The sequence below is a fragment of the Lethenteron reissneri genome, chromosome 15 (genome assembly GCF_015708825.2).
Source record: "Lethenteron reissneri isolate LAM-NWPU_2019-01 chromosome 15, ASM1570882v1, whole genome shotgun sequence".
NCBI lineage: Eukaryota > Metazoa > Chordata > Hyperoartia > Petromyzontiformes > Petromyzontidae > Lethenteron > Lethenteron reissneri.
This window is the reverse complement of record NC_083793.1, coordinates 9366573-9389564: the sequence shown is the minus strand read 5'-3', so window position 1 is coordinate 9389564 and position 22992 is coordinate 9366573. Positions and strand designations below refer to the sequence as shown.

The 22992-nt window shown below is 52.4% G+C and overlaps 1 protein-coding gene across 3 annotated transcripts in view; it reads left to right on the top strand.

Annotated features, from left to right (window-relative positions):
* LOC133342673 (leucine-rich repeat neuronal protein 1-like) overlaps positions 1–5521 on the top strand; it is a 47143-nt gene extending 41622 nt beyond the window's left edge. For all 3 annotated transcript variants that reach the window (XM_061551988.1, XM_061551990.1, XM_061551991.1), the window contains one exon: positions 1905–5521. In XM_061551988.1, coding sequence (XP_061407972.1) covers positions 2235–4514 — 2280 coding nt within the window. In that variant the 5' untranslated portion in view covers positions 1905–2234 and the 3' untranslated portion in view covers positions 4515–5521. The remainder of the gene's footprint in view (positions 1–1904) is intronic.
* The last annotated feature ends 17471 nt before the right edge of the window (positions 5522–22992 follow it).

The window sequence follows — 22992 nt, the reverse complement described above, 5'->3', positions numbered from 1 at the left end:
GGCCTATTCCCCCCAGTCTCACTGCATCTTTATTTTCCGTCCGCATTTCGCTCACCCACTTCTGCATCTCCCGTGTATGTCTCCTCCGTCACATCGATGGGAGTTTGTAAACCGAGAGGGGCGGCCTCGATAAATAATTGCTGCCGGAGACCCCCCAAAGGCGGCCAATGCCTTCTCCGAGTCAGAATGAGTTCAACTCTCTCTCTCTCTGTGCAAATGATGATAAACTCTCGCTGGTTTCCAGCCCGCTCGCACCTTGGTTGTTTTTTCTCTCTGTCCGACCACTTTCTCACCATTTACAGGAAGTATTCGGATTGCTTCATTTCTCACTGCCTTGGCGGTGAAAAAGCATCCCCATCGGCTTTTAATTACATTTTTTATTTTACCAGGTGAGGACCACTGAGCTACATTGCTCTTTTTCACAAGCGACCTGACCATAAATGATAGCTCAACAAAGTGACTAATTTTCGATTTAAAGCTTTCGTGACTGCAGGGATCCATCTTCTTGGTTCTTTCGGTAAAGTCACGTAGAAGGGAAGTAATAAAATAATAAAAATAAAACATAATAAAATAAAATAATTCTCACGACGTTTCGGCTACAACGCAAGCAGCCGTCTTCACCTGAAGACCTGAAGACGGCTGCTTGCATTGTAGCCGAAACGTCGTGAGAATTATTTTATTTTATTATGTTTTATTTTTATTATTTTATTACTTCCCTTCTACGTGACTTTACCGAAAGAACCAAGAAGAAAGTGGCTAATCTCGTGGAAATTTAAAGGAGCCAAATATTCTGATCGCATGATTCTAGATGTGGAGGGTAAAACCGGAGGACCCGAAAAAAAATCCACACGACCACGGGGAGAGAGGCACGCAAACTCCACGACCCCCTGTATACCAGGCGAGGCAGTTAACATCTCGCCACTGGGCATCCACGGCTTGTTCGCATAAAGCGATGCAAGGCAGCGGCAGGCAGCGATGGCTAAGATGTAACTGATGATTGCTAACAGGCACGAAACCGGCAAACTGTTGTCACCTTATCTTGCTGCCGTCCAAAATAATGTGGCCACTTACGATGTTGAGTTGGTGGTCTAAAACAAGACTGCGTGCATTATACACGCAGTACGGCGATGTCACGTGACATGCAGGGCATGATGGGAGTTCGTATCCTATGGTTACAAAACTGCCCTCCTGCTGCTGCCTAGAAATCACATTTTTATTGTATCATTTATTATTTATGAAATTGACCAAACCAAGTATTATCATGGCAGGTGACTTCTCAGCCGAAAAATGTAAAGCAATGCACAACTTAAATCTTGACTCAAAGCTTTCGTGACTGCAGGAATTCATATTCTTTGGGTCTTTCGGTAAAGTCACGTAGATAGGTTCAAAGAAACATTTTTTTCGTTGTTTTCTTTGAACGTGGCTTTCCCGAAAGACCCAAAGAAAATGCACAATTTATATTGTCAACTCTTCCACCACTGCGAGTGTAGCGCTGACTCTCAGATCGGATCATCAATGGGCGCGGTCTGCGTCGATGGACAGATGTGCATTTTGAAGTCCGGAGAAACTCGCCGGCGAAACGAATTATGTTTTCCCCCATAGCCGGGCGAGCAAACGTGCAACGTTGGGCCAAGGTTGCCATGTTATTGGGGCCGTTGGGCCAACGTTGGCCCAATGTTCTATGTTGACTGCGATAACGTGTGTTGAGAGGTTGCATGTGAAGAGCTCCCACTTATTGCACAGGATCACGACGAGTGGAGTCGCTGCAGCTGCCCGACGCCACAGTTGACCCGGGGCTGACCTATGACAGCGGTCGGGAGTGGAGTTTGACGGTGCAGGCGTTGAACGCCTGAAGCATGGCCCGAGCGACGAGACGCTGACGCTGTGTGCGTGTGTGTTGGCAGGTGCTCCCCCACTCACGTGGGGCATGCTGCGTGCACCGTGGGCGCTGTTCGGGCTGCCGCCCTCCCGGCAGAGAACGTCGGGCTGCCGGACGGCGCAGGCACGGGGAGAAGCCCCACGACGTTCTCAACGCGCTGCCGCTTCTCTCCTCTCGAATGCCGCCAAAGAGCTGCCGAGCAGAACGAATTCGTGTCGGTCCTCCGCCACAGCGGGTCCATTTAGACGGAGAAGTCGTTGAAAAGCGTTCCGTTGCCGAGCGCTAAACACGCAACGCTCAACGCGGCCAGCCATCTCGCATTCTCCCCGCCCCATCCACCCCCCCCATTGAAACCATGGCGGCTTCGGCACCGAACTCGGTCTCGCGCGCCCACGTCGTGCTGGCGCTGGCGGCGGCGGCGGCGCTGCGGGCGGCGGTGCTGCGCGCCGAGGAGTGCCCGCGCGCCTGCGCCTGCGAGCCGCGGCCCTGGTTCACGCCGCGCTCTGCGTGCCGCGAGGCGCTGACGGTCGACTGCAACGACGCGCGCCTCTTGCGCGCTCCCCGCGGCCTCCCCGCGGCGACCCAGGTCCTGCTGCTGCAGAGCAACGGGCTCGCGTCGCTGGGCGCCGAGCTGCGCCCGCTGCTCGACCTCAGCGAGCTCGACCTCTCGCAGAACGAGCTGGGCAGCGTGCACGACGCGGGCCTCGCCAACCACAGCCACCTGGTGTCGCTCCACCTCGAGGAGAACGCCCTGACGGAGTTGGCGGACGGCTGCCTGCGCGAGCTCGCCGGCCTGCAGGAGCTCTACGTCAACCACAACCGCATCGGCAGCGTAGCGCCCGGCGCGTTCGCCGGCCTCGCCAACCTTATGCGCCTCCACCTCAATGCCAACGAGCTGCGCAGCGTCGACAGCAGGTGGTTCGAGGCGACGCCCAACCTGGAGATACTGATGATCGGGGAAAACCCGGTCGCCGGCCTCAGCGACATGAACTTCATGCCCCTGTCGAGGCTGCTGAGCCTCGTTCTGGCCGGCATGGGGCTGCGGTCGATACCCGAGAACGCACTGATGGGCCTCGACAACCTGGAGAGCTTGTCCTTTTATAACAACAGCCTGGCCTGGGTGCCCAGCCGGGCACTGCAGAAGGTGCCCAACCTCAAATTCCTGGACCTCAACAAGAACCCGATCCAGGTGATCCGCGCGGGCGACTTCAGGGACATGTCTCACATAAAGGAGCTGTGCATCAACAGCATGCTGGAGCTCGTGTCCATCGACGGCGGCGCTTTCGAGAACCTGCCGGAGCTCGCGCGGCTGGAGGTGACCAACAACCCGCGGCTGTCGTTCGTCCACCCGGAGGCGTTCGGCGTGCTGCCCGCCCTCGAGACGCTCATGCTCAACGACAACGGGCTGAGCGCGCTGCACCGGCGCGCGCTCGAGCGGCTGCGTGGCCTGCGCGAGGTGGGCCTGCACGGCAACCCGCTGCGCTGCGACTGCATCACGCGCTGGATGAGCGGCGAGCGTCCCCCGGCGCGCTTCGTCGAGCCGTGGGGGATGCGCTGCGCCTCGCCCGCCGAGCACGCGGGGCGACGCGTGCGCGACGTGGGCCCCACCGAGTTCGCCGACAGCTGCCTGCCGGCCATCCCCGGCGGCGTCCTCCCCGCCGACGTCCTCGTGGGCGCCGGCTCCGCCGTGGCGCTCCACTGCCGCGCGCTCGCGGAGCCCGAGGCGTCGGTCTACTGGGTGACGCCGGGCGGCGAGCGAGTGGCGAGGGAGGACGACGAGGACGGCGGGGGCGGCGGCGGGGGCGGCGGCGCGTGGAGGCGCTACCGGCTCTCCGACGAGGGCACCCTCGAGATCCTGGACGCGCGCTTCGAGGAGGCCGGGCTCTACACGTGCGTGGCGCGCAACTCCGAGGGCCTCGACACCAAGGCCGTCATGGTGAAGGTGGACGGCTCGCGCCCCGCCCAGGCAAGTGGCGGCGCGGACTTGACGCTGGACGTGACGGCGGTGGGGTCGCGCTCGGCCCGGCTGACGTGGAGAGCGGGCCACGGCGTCGCGGGGTCGTCCTGCGACCTCCGCTGGTGGTCGGCGCCGCCGCCGCCGTCGCCACCTCAGCCGGGTTCCTCCGCGAGGCCGGAAGGACCCCGCGTATCGTTCTCCGCGCGGGTCCCCGTCGGCGTTCGCGAGTACAACCTCACGCACCTGTGGCCCTCCACGGCGTACGAGGCGTGCCTGTCCGCGCTGGGCGCTCACCGGCAAACGCTGCGTCGCTGCGTGAACCTGACGACGGCGCTGGCCGAGGTTCCGGCGGCCAAAGCGCCCGCTCCGGTCAAGCGGCACCGAGCGCTCGCCCTCGCCGTGGGCGGCGCGCTGGCGTCCATGTGCCTGCTGGGCCTGTTGACGTGCGGCGCTCTGAAGGTGAGGAAGACGCACGCCGAGAGGCGCATGGACGTGAAGGCGTGGCCCAGCGTTCACCACCGCCTGAGAGCGCCGAGGCCGACCCCGCTCTGGGACACGCGGCTGCCCCTCATGGACGCCGAAAGCGGCGACGGGGAGAGCGAGAGGCGGCGTTCGCGCGAGGACGCCGCCGTCTCTGTGGACACGTCGAGGAGCCACAGCTGGCTGCAGCGCAGCTGAAATAGCGGCCCGCGCGCGATGCAAGGGAGCCGCGAAGCACAGTCAGACGGGAGGTCGCGCTCACTTAGATTTGCGTAAAGTCGCCCGTCGTGGAGAGAATGACAGGACGCTGATTCGCGGACAACTTTCAAGGGCTGCTGAGAGTGAGAGCTTTTTTGTCTCCCCCTCCACGCCACCCCGCGTGCTTTTGAAGTGGCCGTGGAATTGAACCATCGATGGTTTTGTTGTTGTTGTTGTCTGGATTAACGACTTTAATCCATCCACGGTGGTCAAACAGGCCGTGCCTGCGCGCTGACTGAGCCAGGAATTCAAAAACAAAACCCCACTAGGAGATGAATAATAATAACAACAGAAGATTGCACATCATCACAGAGCACTCCGCTACATACAGAGTGCTTTCAAAAATGTTAATACTCATATGGGACTATCGTTTTTCATGGAAAAGAAAGGATAATACACTGTAACGTGATAACAAATGTATGTTAATAGCTGCGAAAAGTCAAAGAGTCTCCCACTTTGTTCACCATCATTGTCAACACATTGCCTGGCATCTTCTCCAGGTGGTCTCCAGAGCCCGGAGGCACATTTCTTGTGGTATCGTTGCAAATGCTCAGAAGTGTTTAAACCATTTTTATGATGCACCCTATAGAGAAAGAGAGAGACAGACGCGATAGCTGGCGAGGCCTACACTCTCTCTCACGAGACACCCCCCCCCCCCACACCGTTACCAAATCGGGCTCCCCTTACAAGGAGCACCGCTGCGTTCCCCCCACCGACTCCTCGTCACGACGCAGAGCTGCAGTGTTCATCGTCTGAAGAAAAGAAAAAAACCATTCCCATCGCTGGGACGCTCACACGCACCTGGGATTAATGACCTACCCCAGAGCAGGTAGGTCTCGATTTAAAACTTTCGTGACTGCAGGGATTCATCTTCTTGGTTCTTTCGGTAAAGTCATCACGTAGAATGGAAATAATAAAATAATACAAATAAAACATGATAAAATAATTCTCACGACGTTCTCACGACGTTTCGGCCACAACGCAAGCAGCCGTACTCAGGTGGAGAACAGGTCTGTCGAGAAGACAGACTCTGTCTTCTCGACATACCTGTTCTCCACCTGAAGACAGACTCTGTCTTCTCGACAGACCTGTTCTCCACCTGAGGACGGCTGCTTGCGTTGTGGCCGAAACGTCGTGAGAATTATTTTATAATGTTTTATTTTATTATTTTATTATTTCCATTCTACGTGACTTTACCGAAAGAACCAAGACGATGAGCAGGTAGGCCATTGACCGTCCCGTTGCAGGCCCCCGTGCCGGTTGTTTATTGTTCGTGTGAATGCCTTTTGTATAGGAAATTATAATACAAAATAAAATACCAAAAAAAAAATCAGCAATGATTTTTTTTTATGGCCGCGATGGGGAAAAGGAATAACAACAACAACAACAAGCAACTTGATATTCATGACAGCAGGCCTTCTTCAGAATATACAGGGTTGTCTAAACAGGTGCCATCCATTCGTAAATAATTATAATCGGCAGTTCGAACTGGAGATCGAGTACAATAATTATCATCCTCTGTCAATCCACTGCTGAATGAAGGCCTCTTCATGCTGTGTCAGTCTTGGGGGGCGAGGAGCCCTCTTTAGCTCGACTTTACCACGCTGATTAGGAGCCAGGACCAGTTCTGGATATTCGATGGCACTCATGTCGCAGGGTTCATGGCACCTTTCGTCCAGTCCAGTGCAACCAGTGCACGAACGACACTGCAAGGTTGCCATCGCTTCCCCCCATTACTACTAGATTTTTTTTTTACTCAAAAGCTCGATTGGTATTCAACAGCACGTAACAGGATTATTCAAAATAATAATGGGACCCTAGATTATAACGATAGAGTACTTTCAGTGTCCACGCGCAGGGCCACCACTCAGTCTGCAATAGTTTCACAGCGAGGGGGCTGCTCCAGCCGTGCGTTAGCCCAATGAAGTACATTTGCGGTGTCATTTCTCTAATTTGGCAAAAGCATCTCGTGACGCGGGCACACACCAAAACAAAAAACCGCACCTGTTTTGCGAATGGCGTCTATGGGATTGTTTCACGTGCAAGGTGAGGCAGACAGACCCGCGTATTTCCATGGCCCATGCACCCAGCAGTATTAATCAGGGTGGCATGCTGGATTCGAATCCACGAACGGGCAAGCCGTGAACGCCGCGTCACCGCCCGCCATAAAACGATGACGGCGATCACACACGGTGGCACGATCTCAAATCATCTCCATTCGACGTGCGTCACCGAGTTGAGCGCGTGGAGGTTTAGAGTGGCCAGGGATTGGCAATCTGCGGCTCTGGAACCGCATGCGGCTCTTCGGCTGCCCCTTGCGGGCAACCTGACCTTATTTGACTCTTTACATAAAATAAATATGGTAAAAGGCGGTCCCCGCTTTTACGACGCTACAACGCGTTGCTGAAGCCCCCTTCGTAAATCGAACCATCTTTTCTCATAGACGCAAGGTTGCCGTGTTGGTGACAACGAAATGAACAGTCAAACTGCATTGTTAAACAATAACTGAGGGGGGTGGGATGGAATAGACGCTGTTGATTCCATAACCTATCTTGTTTATTTAAGTGAGAATGTGTGTTGTCATCCGCTGCATACCTTGTGTGTCTGTGTGCGAGTCCAGGTCGCTCTGCGTGTGATCCGTCAAAGACAAAAAAAAAATGGCTCTTCTTCTTTTAAAGGTTGCCAACCCCTGGTTTAGACAAATGAAACTCGTTCTATATATAAAAAAACAAAATCTTCACACCACCAAATACGTGCGTGTCTGAGTGGGGTTGCGTGAGTGGAGTTGAGTGGACTTGCCTATGACTGGTACCAACGGTGTCAAGATCGGCCTCTGTGGAGGAGGCTCGTGAAGGACGCTACTGGGCAGTGAGAGGCAGTCGCCCTCCAGCAACAACGGAGGGCAGAGGAGCGACCCTCACAGCAACGAGCGGAGCGCCTTTGGGGGGGGGGACTTAAACACAGAGAGTAAGCACAGTGGGGGAGCACGGTTTATGAATGTGCCACTCATCTCAGTCAGTCAACCCATGGCACCTGGGTCTGTCCCGTGACCTCCTGTCAGCGGGCCTTCCGACACTTCACGTGGCTTCAAAGTGTACCTGGCCTGGCACCTTGGTCACGGCACCGCCTCCGCTTCGTGCTGAAGGGCGGTTGTTGTTGCCGCGTGTGTACTCGCTAACAGCACTTGCCCCAACAGTCTGGTGAGACTATCGGGAGGGATCTTGTATGTGTGTATAATTGAATTGTCTTCGCTCAAACTGCCGCGGAATGATGAATATTTAATAGTGGATGACGACGATACCTTTGTAGACAGCCCTGTGCATTACAGGCAGCGTATATAATTGATGAAGCAGAAATTATTTACTTTGAGATACACGTGCTGTATATATATATGTATGTACGCACATCATACCCCGGTAAAACATGGATATGTGGGGCCAAGGTTGTTCCAATGGTTCTAACTGGGTAAATGCAAAAGTGTATCCTCCTGTATTATATATGTACATTTATTTTCTAAGTCGTTTGTTAAAATACAAAAATCTAATATTTTCGACATTGGAATTCTACACAAATGACTCATGTGACAAGCGTTCAAACACAACTTTGACGTTATTATTGCCGTCTTCTTATCCTGTACAGATCAATGAGGTTACCACAGTCGACTATGTTTTTCAGTAGGTTGCGTGTGTGCATGTGTGTATGTATGCGTGTGTGTGTGTGCTGGCCTTCATAGAGATGCTCCCTTACTATACTTGCCCACAAAGATTTGTTAAAGCCTATTCGGTGGATCTTTGTCTTTGTGCATATACGGGGAGCGGTAGTGTCGTGGTCAGTGCACTGCGTTACGAACCCGGCCACCCGAATTCCTACTCACGACGAAAGCCCCCCCCCCTCCCTTTAGGTTGACTCAGCCTTAAATGAGTACAGCACCTGGTGCGGTGAAAAACAAATCAGTACTCGGGAGACAAAGGCGGCCGGGCGTGGTGTTGCTGGCCACACCACCCCATCGTGCACCGTTTCCGGCCTTCATAGGTGCTACTCGCTCACAGCACTTTGCCCCAACCCTCTGTTGAAGGCTAGACATTGGCTCTTTATCTTTGTATATATATAAAAACAAGAAAATCTAATGAACAATTGTCAAAGGAGTTGAAGAAACAAATTAAATGGCATTGCCACGGCAACGGAGCTGCGTTTGAACGTGAAGGCGCTGTCACAATGCGGTAGCTGATGAGAGTGTGCGCCGGTCACGTGTTTTATTTACACTTCTATGGACTGCATCTGTTGCTGTGAGCCTCATTGAGAGCCTTCCCACGGCACTCACTCTCTCTCTCTTTGTATCGTACATTGACTTTCAGCCGTGACATATGTTGACTGCAGGGCGTTTGTGTTCCTTTAATAACAACAACAATAATAATAATAATGACAAAATAAATCTTGCAACGCGGGATGCACGATGTGTTGCGATTTCAAATTTTTCTCCTCGCCTTACACGACATGCACTCAGCAGTACGCTTGTTATACATCTCGATCACAGCCCCCGGCCCCCTCGTGATGTGTAAGAAGTAAGCAACATTTATGGATGCTCGCTCTGCCATCGGCAACAGTATTATCATCATCATCATCATCAGCAGCAGGCATGATCGATCCACTGCTGGATGGAGGCCTGCCCAAAGCGGTCGCAAATTTTATCACGATCCTGCCACGCAGCAATCTACCACCTGGAGCCAATGGCCAGACATCAGGAACCCTCGTTCAATTCCTGAGTCGGCTCGCAGCGCGGGGAGCAAAACGTCGGGCATCATTGCGAACAACCCGAGGGCGCATTGGGGACAGCCTACGAGCTCCGAGTCGAAATCAAAGAGCGCAACGGATTCAGGCCGTCGAGCGGCCTCGACTCGAGCGACCCGGAGCGGGAGATGTTCGCTAATGAGTCTGGCGCGTGGCCAGAATGGGGGCTCCTCCGAGCCGGTGTCTTCATGCTCTCCCCGTGGTCGCGCGGGTTTTTTTTCCCCTCCGGTGTTTTTTTGGTTCACCTCCACATTTTAGAATGAACATGCGTTTAGAGTTACCTGGCTGCTGCGATGCATTTCTACGTGATTAGGCGACTTCGTTGAGCTGTCATTCGTGGTCCAGGTGGCTTCTGACAAAGAGCTACATAGCTCAGTGGGCCTTACTTGGTCAAATTAAAACAAATCGTTTATATCTTCTTGGTTCTTTCGGTAAAGTCATGTAGAAGGGAAATAATAAAATAATACAAATAAAACATAATTAAATACAATTCTCACGACGTTTCGGCCACAACGCAAGCAGCCGTCCTCAGGTGAAGAACAGGTTTGTCGGAAAGACAGCGTCTGAATGAACACCACCAAGCTTGGCAGCGTATATTTAAGCTGGGTTAGGGGAGGAAGGGCGCCTTGACAAAGGAATTTGCTTATCAGCAGATGAATTTAGCATATTTATGGAAAATGCAGATATGGGATTATTATTATTTCCCTTCTACGAAACTTTACCGAAAGAACCAAGAAGATGAATCCCTGCAGTCACGAAAGCTTTAAATAGAAATTTAAATCGTTTATAGTTTTTTTTTTAGTTTTTTTTTTATAATCTTATAATTTACCTGAAGAGATATGGCACACAGCTCTGCGATATTTGCCTCGTTGGGCCGTTCTCCGACACGAAGGGTTGTATGCACGTGTTTGTACGGGCCGCGCGTCAGGGGGCCGCACTAAAGGTCACCAGGGGTCACCAGTGGCCCTCGGGCCTCGCAATGAAGAACGCTGCCTTAGGTCCGTCGGGTCACGAGGAGAGGTTTTTTTTTTTGCCAAACTTCCCCACGGCTGTAACCGTTTCTTTGAACGTCATTCGGCACGGATGAAATTCCGTGATTGTGTTTTTCTTTAGGGGTGGAGGGTAGGCGGTTGTTTTTATTTTGCGATTATTTGTTTGTTGAGCGCTGTTTATCGTTCACAAAAACCAGGAACCCTCGTGGCTGATACGAGCGGCGTTTATCCAAAGCTGCACCGACAGCCGTCTGGAATTCTCCAGCAGCAGCAGCCAGGCACCATCATCCATCCACCTTCAAGCAGCAGCTCAAGGCTCGCATCTGTGCAGGCTCTCAGCTGTTCAGGTTATCACTTGTTCAGTATCACCTGTTCAGGTTCACATCCGTTGGGGTTCACACCTGTTCAGGCTCTCACCTGTTCAGGCTGTCATCTGTTCAGATATACGAGGGACTTTGAGCGTTGGCTCTGCGCCTCCGAGTTTTCGATGACACACTGAGTCCAATTAAGGGGCCGTCCATAAATGACGTCACGCACCTAGGGGGGGGGGGTTCAGACATTTGTGACGATGTGTGACGAGGGGGGGGGGTTGAGAAATGTGACGTCATATCAAAATGCGCAACTTTAAATAAATATAGACAACACGTTATACTTATTTAAATATACGTTTTAATAAATGTTTTCTCCTACAACATCAGAGTGCAGCGCCACATTAAATACGCACTACAATGACAATAGTTTAAGACGATTTGAAGCATGTTTTTTGTGACGTCATATTTGAGGGGGGTTCTGACTTTTTGTGACGTCGTGTGACGATGGGGGGGGGGGGGTCAAAAATCCTCCAAAATCGCGTGACGTCATTTATGGACGGCCCCTGTGTGAAAAACGAGCGCGTTATAAATGTAGTTTATGACTATTATTGTTGTCTCTTTGTTCAAAGCTGGCCGCAACCAATTCAAGAAGCAGATCTCCCGTACCAGCTGCGTGTCGCAGAGACAACGCTGCTGCTGCTGCTGGTAACGTAACGAGATGGCAAACCTACAGAGCGCAAAAACATCTCTCCGTTCACCTGTGTGCGGCAGCAGATTATAACACGGCGCTTTCGTAGGCATACAAAGACAAATATCCCCCGTGTAGCCTTAACAGACTGTTGGGGCAAGTGCTGTTAGCGAGCACCTATGAAGGTCGGAACGGCGCACGAGGAGGTGAGTGGCCAGCACCCACGCCCAGCCGCCTTTGTCTCCCCAGTGTCGATGTTTGCGCACCGCACCAGATACTCATTTGAGGCAGAGTCGACCTAGGGGAGGCCCAGGACTTGCTCAGATAATCGTACCTGGTGTTGGCCGTGTGCGCGGGAATCGAACTCGAGTCGCCAGGTTCGTAGCGCTAACCGCTACACCACCGCTCCCCACTACAAAGATCCCCCATATAGTCTTAACAGACTGTAGGGGCAAGTGCTGTTAGCGATCACCTATGAAAGCCGGAACGGTACACGAAGGGGTGGGTGGCAAGCACCACGCCCCACCGCCTTTGTCTCCCCAGTGGCGATGTTTACACACCGCACCAGATACTCATTTGAGGCTGAGTCGACTACAAAGACAAAGACAAAGATCCCCCGTATAGCCTTAACAGACTGTAGGGGCAAGTGCTGTTAGCGAGCACCTATGAAGGCCGGAACGGTACACGGGGGGGTGGGTGGCCAGCAACCACGCCCGACCGCCTTTGTCTCCCCAGTAGCGATGTTTGCGACACCGCACCAGGTACTCATTTAAGGCTGAGTCGACCTAGGGGAGGCCCGGGACCGGTTCAGATAATCGTCACTGGTGGTGGCCGTGAGCGGGAATCGAACTCGTGTCGCCGGGTTCATAGCGCAGCGCGCTAACCGCTACACTACCGCTCCCCACTAAGTCGACTACGCACACACACGCACCCACATCACCCTATACTGCACACACCGCGTCTATACGCGCGTGTCAGCATGTGTCGGTGTGCGTGGTGCAGTGGGTGGTTAGCGCAACTGCGCTACGAAGCCGGCGATGGCAGTTCGATGCCCAGCCCAAGACCAATGACAAGTGGCGACCAACATCTGGTCATGGGCCTCCCCCTAGGTCGGCTCAGCCCTAAATGAGTATCGGGTGGAGTGTGTAAAACATCAGCACTGCGGAGAACAAAGGCGGCCGGGCGTGGTGTGGGCCAACCGCCCCCTCGTGTGCCGTGCCGGCCTTTAAAGTGATCGTTGACAGCGTGTCCCCGACAGTCTGTTGTAGGCGATGCAGGGGATCGTTGTCTTTGTGCGAGCGGTGTGGTGTGGGGGGGGGGGGCAGTTGGCAAATGCAACACGAATCAGACTACATGAGTTAAAAACAAATTAAAACACACCACGTAAATTCCCCGCGTTTCATCATTTACATCGAGCCTGCAAATTAAGGATATGCAATCTGATAGACGGTTTTACTCATGCATAAGTATGTGTGTTTGTGGGGGAGGGGGGCAGTTGGCACCGCAATACGAATCGGATGAGATGAGTTGAATTCCCGGCCATGGTTAACATGGGTATCAAGTGGAATCTGAACCTGCTATGGACCTCCCCATAAATCCGCTGAGCCTAAATGCGTATCCCACCCCAGGTGCCGTGTGTAAATACATCCTTTGTCTACCGTGCCGGCCTCAGTAGCTGCTGTTTAACAGCGCTTGTGCCAATAGTCTACAGAGATAACGAGAGTATAGTTTTATTTATCTGGCACAGAAGACTGATAGCGATAATGAGACACACATGAATAACAAAAAACAATTAAAACACACGTAAATCGCCCGCGTTTCATCATTTCCAGCGAGCCTGGAAATTAAGAATATGCAATCTGATGGACGGTTTTACTCATGCATAACTATGCCATGTCGTTTTGATTAAAAAAGAGAAACGCTTAACATCGAAAGTTTCTCCACTGATTTGCAATATAATTCTACAAATAAATAACACGCACGCATACAATTAAACCTTGAGAGACCAGTCTGTCTTTGCGAAAGTAAGACGCCTTAGAAATTGCGCCCAGGAATGTTAAGACTATCCTGCGAGATCATTAAACAAAAAATATTCCCAGACGCACGCATACATTAACATTTCCGCTCGACACCTTCTGAAGCGGTTTTTTTCTCCCTTTATTTTGCATCGTAACGTGATAATTCCGAAGCGCGTGCGCGTGTCTGGCACGAGCGTGGCGATGGGAGATTGACACCACGGCGCCAATTAGAGAGAGAGAGAGAGGAGAGAGAGACATTCGGAAAAGGGGGGTTAGGTGACCTTACAGAGCGCGTTCCTCAAAACCGTTCCCGTGTGCCCACATCACACGTCCTCAACGATGGGGGTTTTTTCACCCTGACGATTACAGATCCGGCGACTCATTTGAACGGGAAGAACGCAGCAACGACACCGCCCGTCCGTCGCCACCACCGCCATCGACAAATTATAATGATGTGGTCGCGGTATAAAGGGTTGGTGGGAGGGGTGGTCCGTTGACGTGAGTTTGGTTTCAGCCACTACCGGAATCCGTGGGGTAAATACAAATTCTGCAGTGGTTTTACGCCCCAGCCATCGCCCCCCCCCCCCCCACTTCAGCAACGCACACTTAACCAGCATGGTGAAGTATGGTCAAACGAGCACAAAGACGAGCACAGCATCGCACGCTTTCAGATGCGCTTCTGCGGCCGTCTGGAACGCTCCTCCTTCCGATTTTACGAAGCCCCTGGAGCTATGTAACTTTTAAATCATCATCTAGATTGAAAACGTATTTATTGAGGAACTGCTTTTCGTAACTAGTTTGTTGTTCACCGATTAACACGGTTGGCTACGTACGGTGCGAAAGAAGTTCACCATACTCCCCCCGCCGTTCGACTCGCACATCATTGGCAGACTTTCATCTAGAAGTGGATTGACTGCATCATTATAAAGGTCTGTACTTGATCATTGTTGTTATTAAAGCATTACTCTCTTATTTCAAGTGTCGGGTGATATATGTTTCATTGTATCCGTACGATGAAAGCCGTTTGAATTTTTTTTCATTCGGGTGGATACATCACAAAGATGACGCTCCCACGGTATAACCTTGGACGTGGCGAGATGTCTGTGCGTGGCCATTGCTGCGGCCAGCACCGTGACACGTTTACCCGGCGGTGTGGAATCTTTACTACTTTTAATTGGGAACAATCTGCCACCTTGCGTAAATGTACAGATCGCTGGGGGGGGGGGGGGTGTCACCAGCCACCCGTCAACTCCCGGCTATGCACGAACCGTGGGCTCCAGAAACGTTGTCATCGACACGAACGACAACACACCAGACAGAAGAATGATACTGGTAGGAACCTCCTGGTTACACCAGCCCACAGGGGATTATTGTGTCCGTCCGTCCGTCATGCAGGGAGGGGCTAGGTGGGGAGGGAGGGGCTGGGTGGGGTGGGGAGGGTGGGGAGGGGCTGGGTGAGGAAGGGAGGGTGGGGAGGGACTGGGTGGGGAGAGTGGGGAGGGGCTGGGTGGGGAGGGTGGGGAGGGGCTGGGTGGGGAGGGTGGGGCTGGGTGGGGAGGGGATGATCACCCCGTGGTGCCCTTATAAAATTCAACGTTTAACCTACTCACGCCGGCTTGTGCCCGCCCTCACAGTCGACCAGGGTCAACGCCGCCGTTGACCCTGGCCAGACTTTTGGGGCCAGTGATCTTAGCGAACACCCCGTGAAGGGCGGCACGGCCCACGAGGGGCTGGTGGCCAATACCACCCCCGCTCTGCCTTTGTCTCCCTGGTGCCGATGAATACACACCACACCGAATGCTGATATAAGGATAAGTCGACCTAGGGGAGGCCCAGTGTCGGTTCGTCATTGATGCTGGCCGAGAGCAGCAATGGAACTCGCGTCCCCTGGTTCGTAACGCCGTGCACTAACCACGACACGACAGCTCTTCGTATATACGCAAAGACAAAGTTACCCCGTATAGCATTGAATACACCGTTGGGGCAAGTGTTGTTAGCGAGGGATCTATGAAAGCCGGCGCGCACGCGCATACATACAAACACACACAGCATGCATACAAACATCGGTAACTGTGGTAGAGCTTCACTGGGTTCGTAGCGCGGTGCGCCCAACCACTGCGATACCGTTTACCCTTACAAATAATAAAAAAAACCCACCCAAACACACGACTCACAAAGGACATTCGAATGACAACACCGTTACAAAACAGGCTCGGAGCAGCTTCAACGAAAGGCAAACGGCAAAATAATAGGGAGGCAAACAGTACACGAAGAGCCCACGCTTCGTTCTGAATGCAACCGTAATAATACAACCGTAATAATACAATCGTATTAATACAATCGTATTAATACAATCGTAATAATACAATCGTAATAATACAACCGTATTAATACAATCGTAATCATATAATCGTAGTAATACAACCGCAATAATACAATCGTAATAATACAATCGTAATAATACAATCGTAATAATACAATCGTGATAATACAACCGTGATAATACAATCGTAATAATACAACCGTAATAATACAACCGTAATCATACAAGACTGCTGAGTTTTCAATTGGAGCAAAGTAATGGCAACAGGTGCAGCCCTGCAATGTCTTAACCGCGCTACTGCTGGCGGAAGGAGCAGCTGTAGAGAGCCCCCTCCGGGTGGTGTGTGGTCTACTTCCTCCACACCGGCGAGGCGATGTTGGAAGGGGGTGGGAGTCCCCGCACTCTTCCTCGACAGATGCGAGCTGCCGATCGACTGACCGTCTTACGGTGCGCCCATCCGTACGGTGGACATAGGTGGGCGGGGGGCATTGGAGAAACACGTTGCGTTGTTTCGACTGCGGGCGCCCGGAGATGAAATCAAATCCGGCGACCTCTGCGCATTGCACGTCCCGGTGTGCTCGCCAAATGCTAAATTAAACTATTTTTAAAATATATAGTTTAACCAGGTAAGGCCCACTGAGCCATGAAGTTATTTTTCAGCAGCGGCCTGACTACAAATGATAGGTCAGCGAAGTCGCGTCTCACGGGGAAATTCATAGCAGCCAAATACTCTCAACGCGTTTTGTTGTTGATTCTAAACACGAAGGGAACAACCGGACGACCCGGAAAAAATCCACGCGAAGAGAGTGAACATGGAAACTCCAAATATACAGCAGCAGCAGGCGTCAGGGTCGGGATCGAACCCACGACCTCCTGTGTACCAGGCGAGGACGATGACATCTCGACACCGCGGCGCCCCTAAAAGCGCCCCACCACTGTGGCAGCAGCTCCCTGATACACGCACAGCGAACCTTTAAATCCGAACACAAGCGTAAAGCGAGAATGCTGATAACTTGTCAATGGAAACCCGGAGGCAAAATCCCATAATAAGGCGCAGCTTATGGCGGGGGTGCGTCTCATAATCCCCGTTACGATGTCACATCGGGCCCCCCACAACACCCCCACCACCCTTTCCCCATGCCCCCCCCCCCCGCGCGCGCCCTACGCACCACGTTCTGTTGTCGTGGGCAGGCGCTGCGCGCCTCTCTCTGGCTGATGTGACCTACTTTGCCATTCAAGTCGGCTTACGCGAGTTGCCTCGGCTGCGTGGCGGAGGTCGGCAATTTTCGGCGGACGTATATCCCTCGCCCGAGCCGGGTAAGATGGACACATTGTCAATGATTTCGTGAGATTTTTCCCCTTTGTGCGGGAACAATTCATTAAAGGGCAGCTTTCAGAAATGCTGTACAGGGTGAAACGGCGGCAGGAGTGGTTAGCGCACTGCCGGTGACCTCGGTTTGATTCCCGACCAAAGCTGTAACGCGCCAGTGGCGAGTATTGTCTGAACCATTGTTGGGGGTCCGACGCACCACCTTCACCAGCCCTGCACTGACCAGCGTGGTGAAGTATGACCAGCGTGGTGAAGTATGGCCAAACACACCCTCCCCCCGCATTACGACTGAAATGGCGCGGTTAAACCTTTACCCAGCAAAGAGCTGGGGACTCGCATTTTTACGGCAAATTTCAAAACGATATTTCAGACAAATTTGCATTGGTTTGACGTTGAAGGAAATGTTCCCATTCTCAGAGTGGAGAGGGGTCAGCGATCTAAGGCATTCAAGTAGAGTTCAGCGACCCGCTCTGCACCTCAAATGCCAACAGAGGCCCCCTTTTAACGGAGTCTTCTCATCATCGACGAGGTCGGAGAGGCCAGAAGCACGGAACGGAACACACTCCCCAAGAGAGGCAAAGGGTGCGATGTTCTCAACAGTTCGCGCGCTCCAATAAACCGCGCGTCATCCACATTCACCGCGCATCATCGCCGCCGAGGAGAGACGCAATTAATTTGGAAGCAGATTAATGAAGACGGAAACAATTACAAAAAGGCACACAGCGTGTGGCGATTTTCACGCGGGGTGGAGAAGCGGGAAAGGAGGTGGGGTGGGTGGGAGGGAGGGAGGGATAGACGAGACCCCATGCTGCAGGCTACAACGACACAAACATTGCCTTCCCCCTTCATCATCATGAGGCGCAAACCCCTTGGGGCGTAGCGGTCCTCACGAGACGCCGACTGGCGTCCCCGACCCCAGCGCTCGCCGCCACGCTGAGTGGAGGCGAAGGCCGTGGCGGTGGTAGAGATCAGCGTCGATTGTGCGTGTCCACTGTCAACCGGGGCCTGACCCCTGACCCCCCCTCCCACCCGGGGTCGTCTGTCTCTGACCCCGCGGTCGCTGCTCTGTCCTCCTAAACCCATTGGTGTGGCTAGAGAGTGAGCAGGCAGCGCAACTGCGGGCCAGGAGTAACCCAGGCAGCGCGTTACGACGACGGAGAGAGATGTAACTGAGAGGGGGGAGGGTGGTGGAGGGGTGGCCTCCCGCGAATTCTTCTTTGCAGCAGGGCCCATGCCACCCGCGGCTGTGCCACTGTTCTCACCGGCGTAGTTGTCTCGTGTGTCTCTGGAGGGAATTCTGTTCTCTAAAAGTCTTGACGTTTCATTTGAATTTTTTTTATTTTATTCCGTCTCCCGTCAATTGTATTCCAATTCTAGATTTGAAGCTTTCGTGACTGCAAGGATTCATACTCTTAGTTTTTTCGGTAAAGTCACGTAGGTAAAAATAAAATTAATAAAAATAATAATAAATCACGACGTTTCGGAGGCAACGCAAGTCTCCGTCATCACTTGTGTTGCCTCCGAAACGTTGTGAGTTATTTTTTATTAATTTTTATTTCATTTTTTTACCTACGTGACTTTACCGAAAAAACTAAGAGTTTGTATTCCAATTGTGCTGTTGTCGTCGTGCCATGCGTGTTCACTCGGAAAGCTCGCGGAGCAGTGCAACCCAGTGTGTGTTATAGAGCACGGCATGTATAAGTTGGACATCAGTTTTGACAGCACAGTGCCGTCTAAGGCGCTCATTGTGATGAGCCATTGTGTGATGAGTGCACTTACAACTGGCACGTGTGGGCCATGAGTGGGTGTAGACCGGTGTTCTTCACTAATTTTCAGAGGAGGGGGGTATTTCGCCGATACGACTTCAGTGTGAGGGCCGCCGCACCTCCTGGTGGTGTCTTCACATCTTGTGTACTGTAGAGGGCTGCAAGTCAGGGGCCGCACTAAAGGCCACCAGGAGCCGCGAGTGGCCAGCGGGCATTGCAATGAAGAACGCTGGTGCTTCTGAAACCTCAAGTGACATTTCATACACACACCACGGGACACGCTTACCCCAGTGTCCTTCTGCTTCATAGAAATGCTCATCGCATGGGAGTCAAACGGGCTGAGACAATCCACTCGCTACACTTCAGAAACGGGGTTTGGTAGTCACGGTAATGATTGATGGCGATGATCGAAAATGATAATGGTGATGAAAAAATATAATTTTGAATATAAATTTCCGGTCATTCTCGCAGCAGCGGCTTTTGGCTATCCATCGAACAAAGATGGTCACTGCATCGCGCGCTTTCAGATGCGCTCCTGCGGCCGTCTGGAACGCTCTTCCGATAGTAGGATGCCACTGGAGCTTTGCACTTGTAAATCTACATTGAAAACGAATTTCTTTAGAACTGTGTTTAGTTTGTTGTCCTTCCCCTGCACCTCCGATTAGCACGGTTGGCTACGTACGGTGCGAAATAAGTTCAACATCCAGTACATACATACACGTGTAGATGAAGATTATTGTGATGATAATGTTTAGATGATGACAATGATTGATGAAGTTGATCGTGACGATTGCAGCGTTGATGCCGAGTCGACCAGCACGATGTGGGGAGACGTGGGGAGGCCCTTATCCAGCAGTGGATTGGCAAACGCACTGTGCATATGCATACGCTGAATACTCAGGCATGGGATTTCTTCATCCTATCATCAAAGGGCCGTCATATCCCCACGAGCGCAATCCCTCTTCGATGTACCCGCTGCGCCGTGGCACACGAAGCCCCGAATTCTTGATGAAAAGACCAATACATGTGGTCTTAACCATCCACGCCAGAACAGATTTTAACCGTAAACGTCCCGCAGCCTCACCTCGCCGTGCTGATGCAATCCGTCTCGTTAAATTGTAGTGTGAGTGCGTCTCTTTGTCTCTGTATGTTGGGAGCGGTAGTGAGTGGTATGGGGCGGTGTGCTTCGGTGGTGCCGAGATGTCAACTACCTCGCCTGGCCGCCACCCCGCCTGCAAGGTGGTGGTGTCTTCACGTCTTGTGTATTATATTGAGGGCTGCGCGTAAGGGGCCGGAAGAAAGGTCACAAGAAGAACGCTGGTGTCGACCATTACCATCGGCAATGGACTATCTCCACTGCTGGATGAAGGCCTCACCCCAAGCAGTCGTCGTGCCTCGATGCGACAATCCACCTGGAACCTGCCGCACACGTGCCGATCGATTCCATCGTTCCGTCTCCGCGGTGGAAGTTCCCTCCGAGCGGAATCCGCACTTTAGCTGCCACTCCGTCGATATCCTCCAGATTGAAAACTCATTTCTTAAGAACTGCTTGTTTGTGCTTAGCCTGTTGACCTGCCATTGCACCTCCGATTGGCACGGTCGGATACGTACGGTGCGAAAGAAGTTCAACGCACGGTCCTATACACACTCCAGCACCCCCAATCACCACCGCCACAACCACCCCGACCGGCTACATCAAGATCGACACGACGCGCGGCTTTGGCGAATTGCAATGATTTTGGTGAGAATTCCGAGGCGCAATTTTTACGAGCGATCTGTCATTTCATTCCCGCCGGCGAGAAGAGGAGTCGCTGTCAAACGACTCGCGTGGCCTCCGCCACGTGTCGAGGAGGGTTTGGTCTGGGTGAGGGGGTCGTAGCCAGTGCCGGATGAAGCTAGTGCAGGGCCTGTAGCATATGTCAGAAAGGGGCCCTAAATAAACAAGACACGTAAATATTAAAACACAAATTTGTACTTGCATAGTAAAGTAAAGTAATCGTATTTTTTCATTTGTTATACAGCGGCATAATAGACAAATCTCTAACCTTAAACACCCAGTCGTTCATAAAAGTTGAAGGCAGTGTAGTACTCTAGTAATAGAACAAGTGCAGAATCACTGAACCGGAATTGATAGCTTGAAAGCGTTTAGCACGGGGCCCTTGAAAGTGCGGGGCCCGTAGCTACATATGTAGCTACATATGTAGCTACTTTTGCTTCTCGTAAAATCCGGCACTGGTCATAGCGAGCGGCGAGGATGGAGCCCCGAGTTCGTTGCGCTCCATCGCGATTCCAGCGGTGATTTGTCAGCGATACCAGCAAAGGCGGCACGACTCAAGCGCTCGCAGCTTCACGCTCTCACTGTGTGTGTGTGCTTGCTGCTGCAGATATTGCTCCTGCTTCGATTGCTGCCGTTGGTGTTCTCGCTGCTGCTTCTGCCGCACTTACTGCTGCTACCGTTCCTGCTGCTGCTGCTGTTATTGTTGCTGCGATGATTTTACGCCTCCTCCTGCTGCTGTTGCTGCATCTACTGCTGCGTATGCCGTTGGTGGCGTTCCGGCGTCCTCTGCTCGTGCTGTTGATCTCGCTGAAGTTCCCCGCACGGCGTTTATGCCGCTGCTGCCGCTGCTGCTGGTGGTGGTGGTGTCAGTCGTGGCGGTGACCTTGTGACAGTCAATTTCACAGCAACGACTCGGAGGGTCTGTCGAGTGGCACGCATCGATAGCCACGCGGATCTCGGACGCGTCTCGCTGCCTTTCCATTCCTCAGCTGTCGCGCTATACCATGTTGGAGTTCATAACGCGATCGTTCAACGTTATGCGAGCGCGCTGGAAAACAAGTGACGGCCTCAGGTGGTAAATGAGTATTACCACCATGCGAAAAAAAAAGTTGTTAGAGGCGACTGCGTGGCAGCAGAGGGAAATATATCAATTGTTGTAATGTACTTCGGTCCAACGTGCACGCTGCATCCCTTCACCAACCCCGCACTGATCAGCATGAAGGTGCAATAGCCATCCCCCAATTCCCCCAAGACCCGCACATTGCGGGGAAGGGCTCTCATCCAGCAGTGGATTCGCGAGAGGTTTGTATACGCACAAGCACAGAGAGATAGGGGGATTCAAATAAAGTACCGGTTATTTAATGTGTAAATTGTATCAATGCCTTTATGTATGTTAACTTTCACATCACACCACTCATGCAGAATGTAACTCACAATCGCTGAGGAACCAAACAAGCTTGAAGGCAGAAGCCAGGCGGTTAGCCGGTACCAACAGTTGCCCAAGCGTTGCAGTCCTCTATATACTAAGATGTTTTTTTCCAGTACATTAATGAGGGTTTATACATTTGGGAGGAAACGGGAGGACCGGGAATTTAATCCACAAATGGCTGGACAATTGAGCTCGGCGTGCAGCAAGTCCTCCGGTGCCACCGCCGCTCACTCTCATCCGGGGAAAAACGATTCCTTGGTGGTCACAGGAGTTGGGCCCTCGCCGTCTCCTCCGCATGGAAGGGTCCCCACACCACTGCGTGTGGGTGTCCGTGTGAATTGCTAACGAGACTGAACCCCATACTGCTGGGTTCACTCCACAATAAATGCCCATTAATGAGCCACTGTTCCCTTCCATAATGTTTGACCCTATGTCAAACGCAGAACGGGATGAAGGCCTATCCACATGTGTTGGTTGTGGGGGTTGTTTCCACCATGCTTCTCCACATAGGTCAGTATGGATTCGTAGAAGCAGGGGGTGAGGAGCCCAAGACCGGTCCAGGTATCAGTCATCACTGTTAACGACTGCCAGGAATCAATCTCGGGTCAGAGTTCATAACCCATCGATCACCACTGCACCACCAATCTTGCAACTCCTCCCCCGTGTATCACACCTATGACAGGGTGGCATGACAATATTCTAACCAATGAAATGTGAATGCTCTATATATACGCATCATATTGCTTTGTCAATCGCACACTTGAATTGCATTTATCCACTGGTCTAGCAAGTCGTCAGGACGAACTGTGGCAGGAAGGCATGGTGGCAAGCGCTTGGGATGTGGAGCAGAGCCCAGCAGTTGAAAATATTTCTCAGAAACCTTCAACGTCTGCGGCGGCTCCTGCTGCCTCCGTTTGTACTCTGCAGCAGCAGCTGTCTTTTTATGTTAGATATAAAAATTAAAAAGAAATCAAAAGCGTTGCTTCCAATAAATCA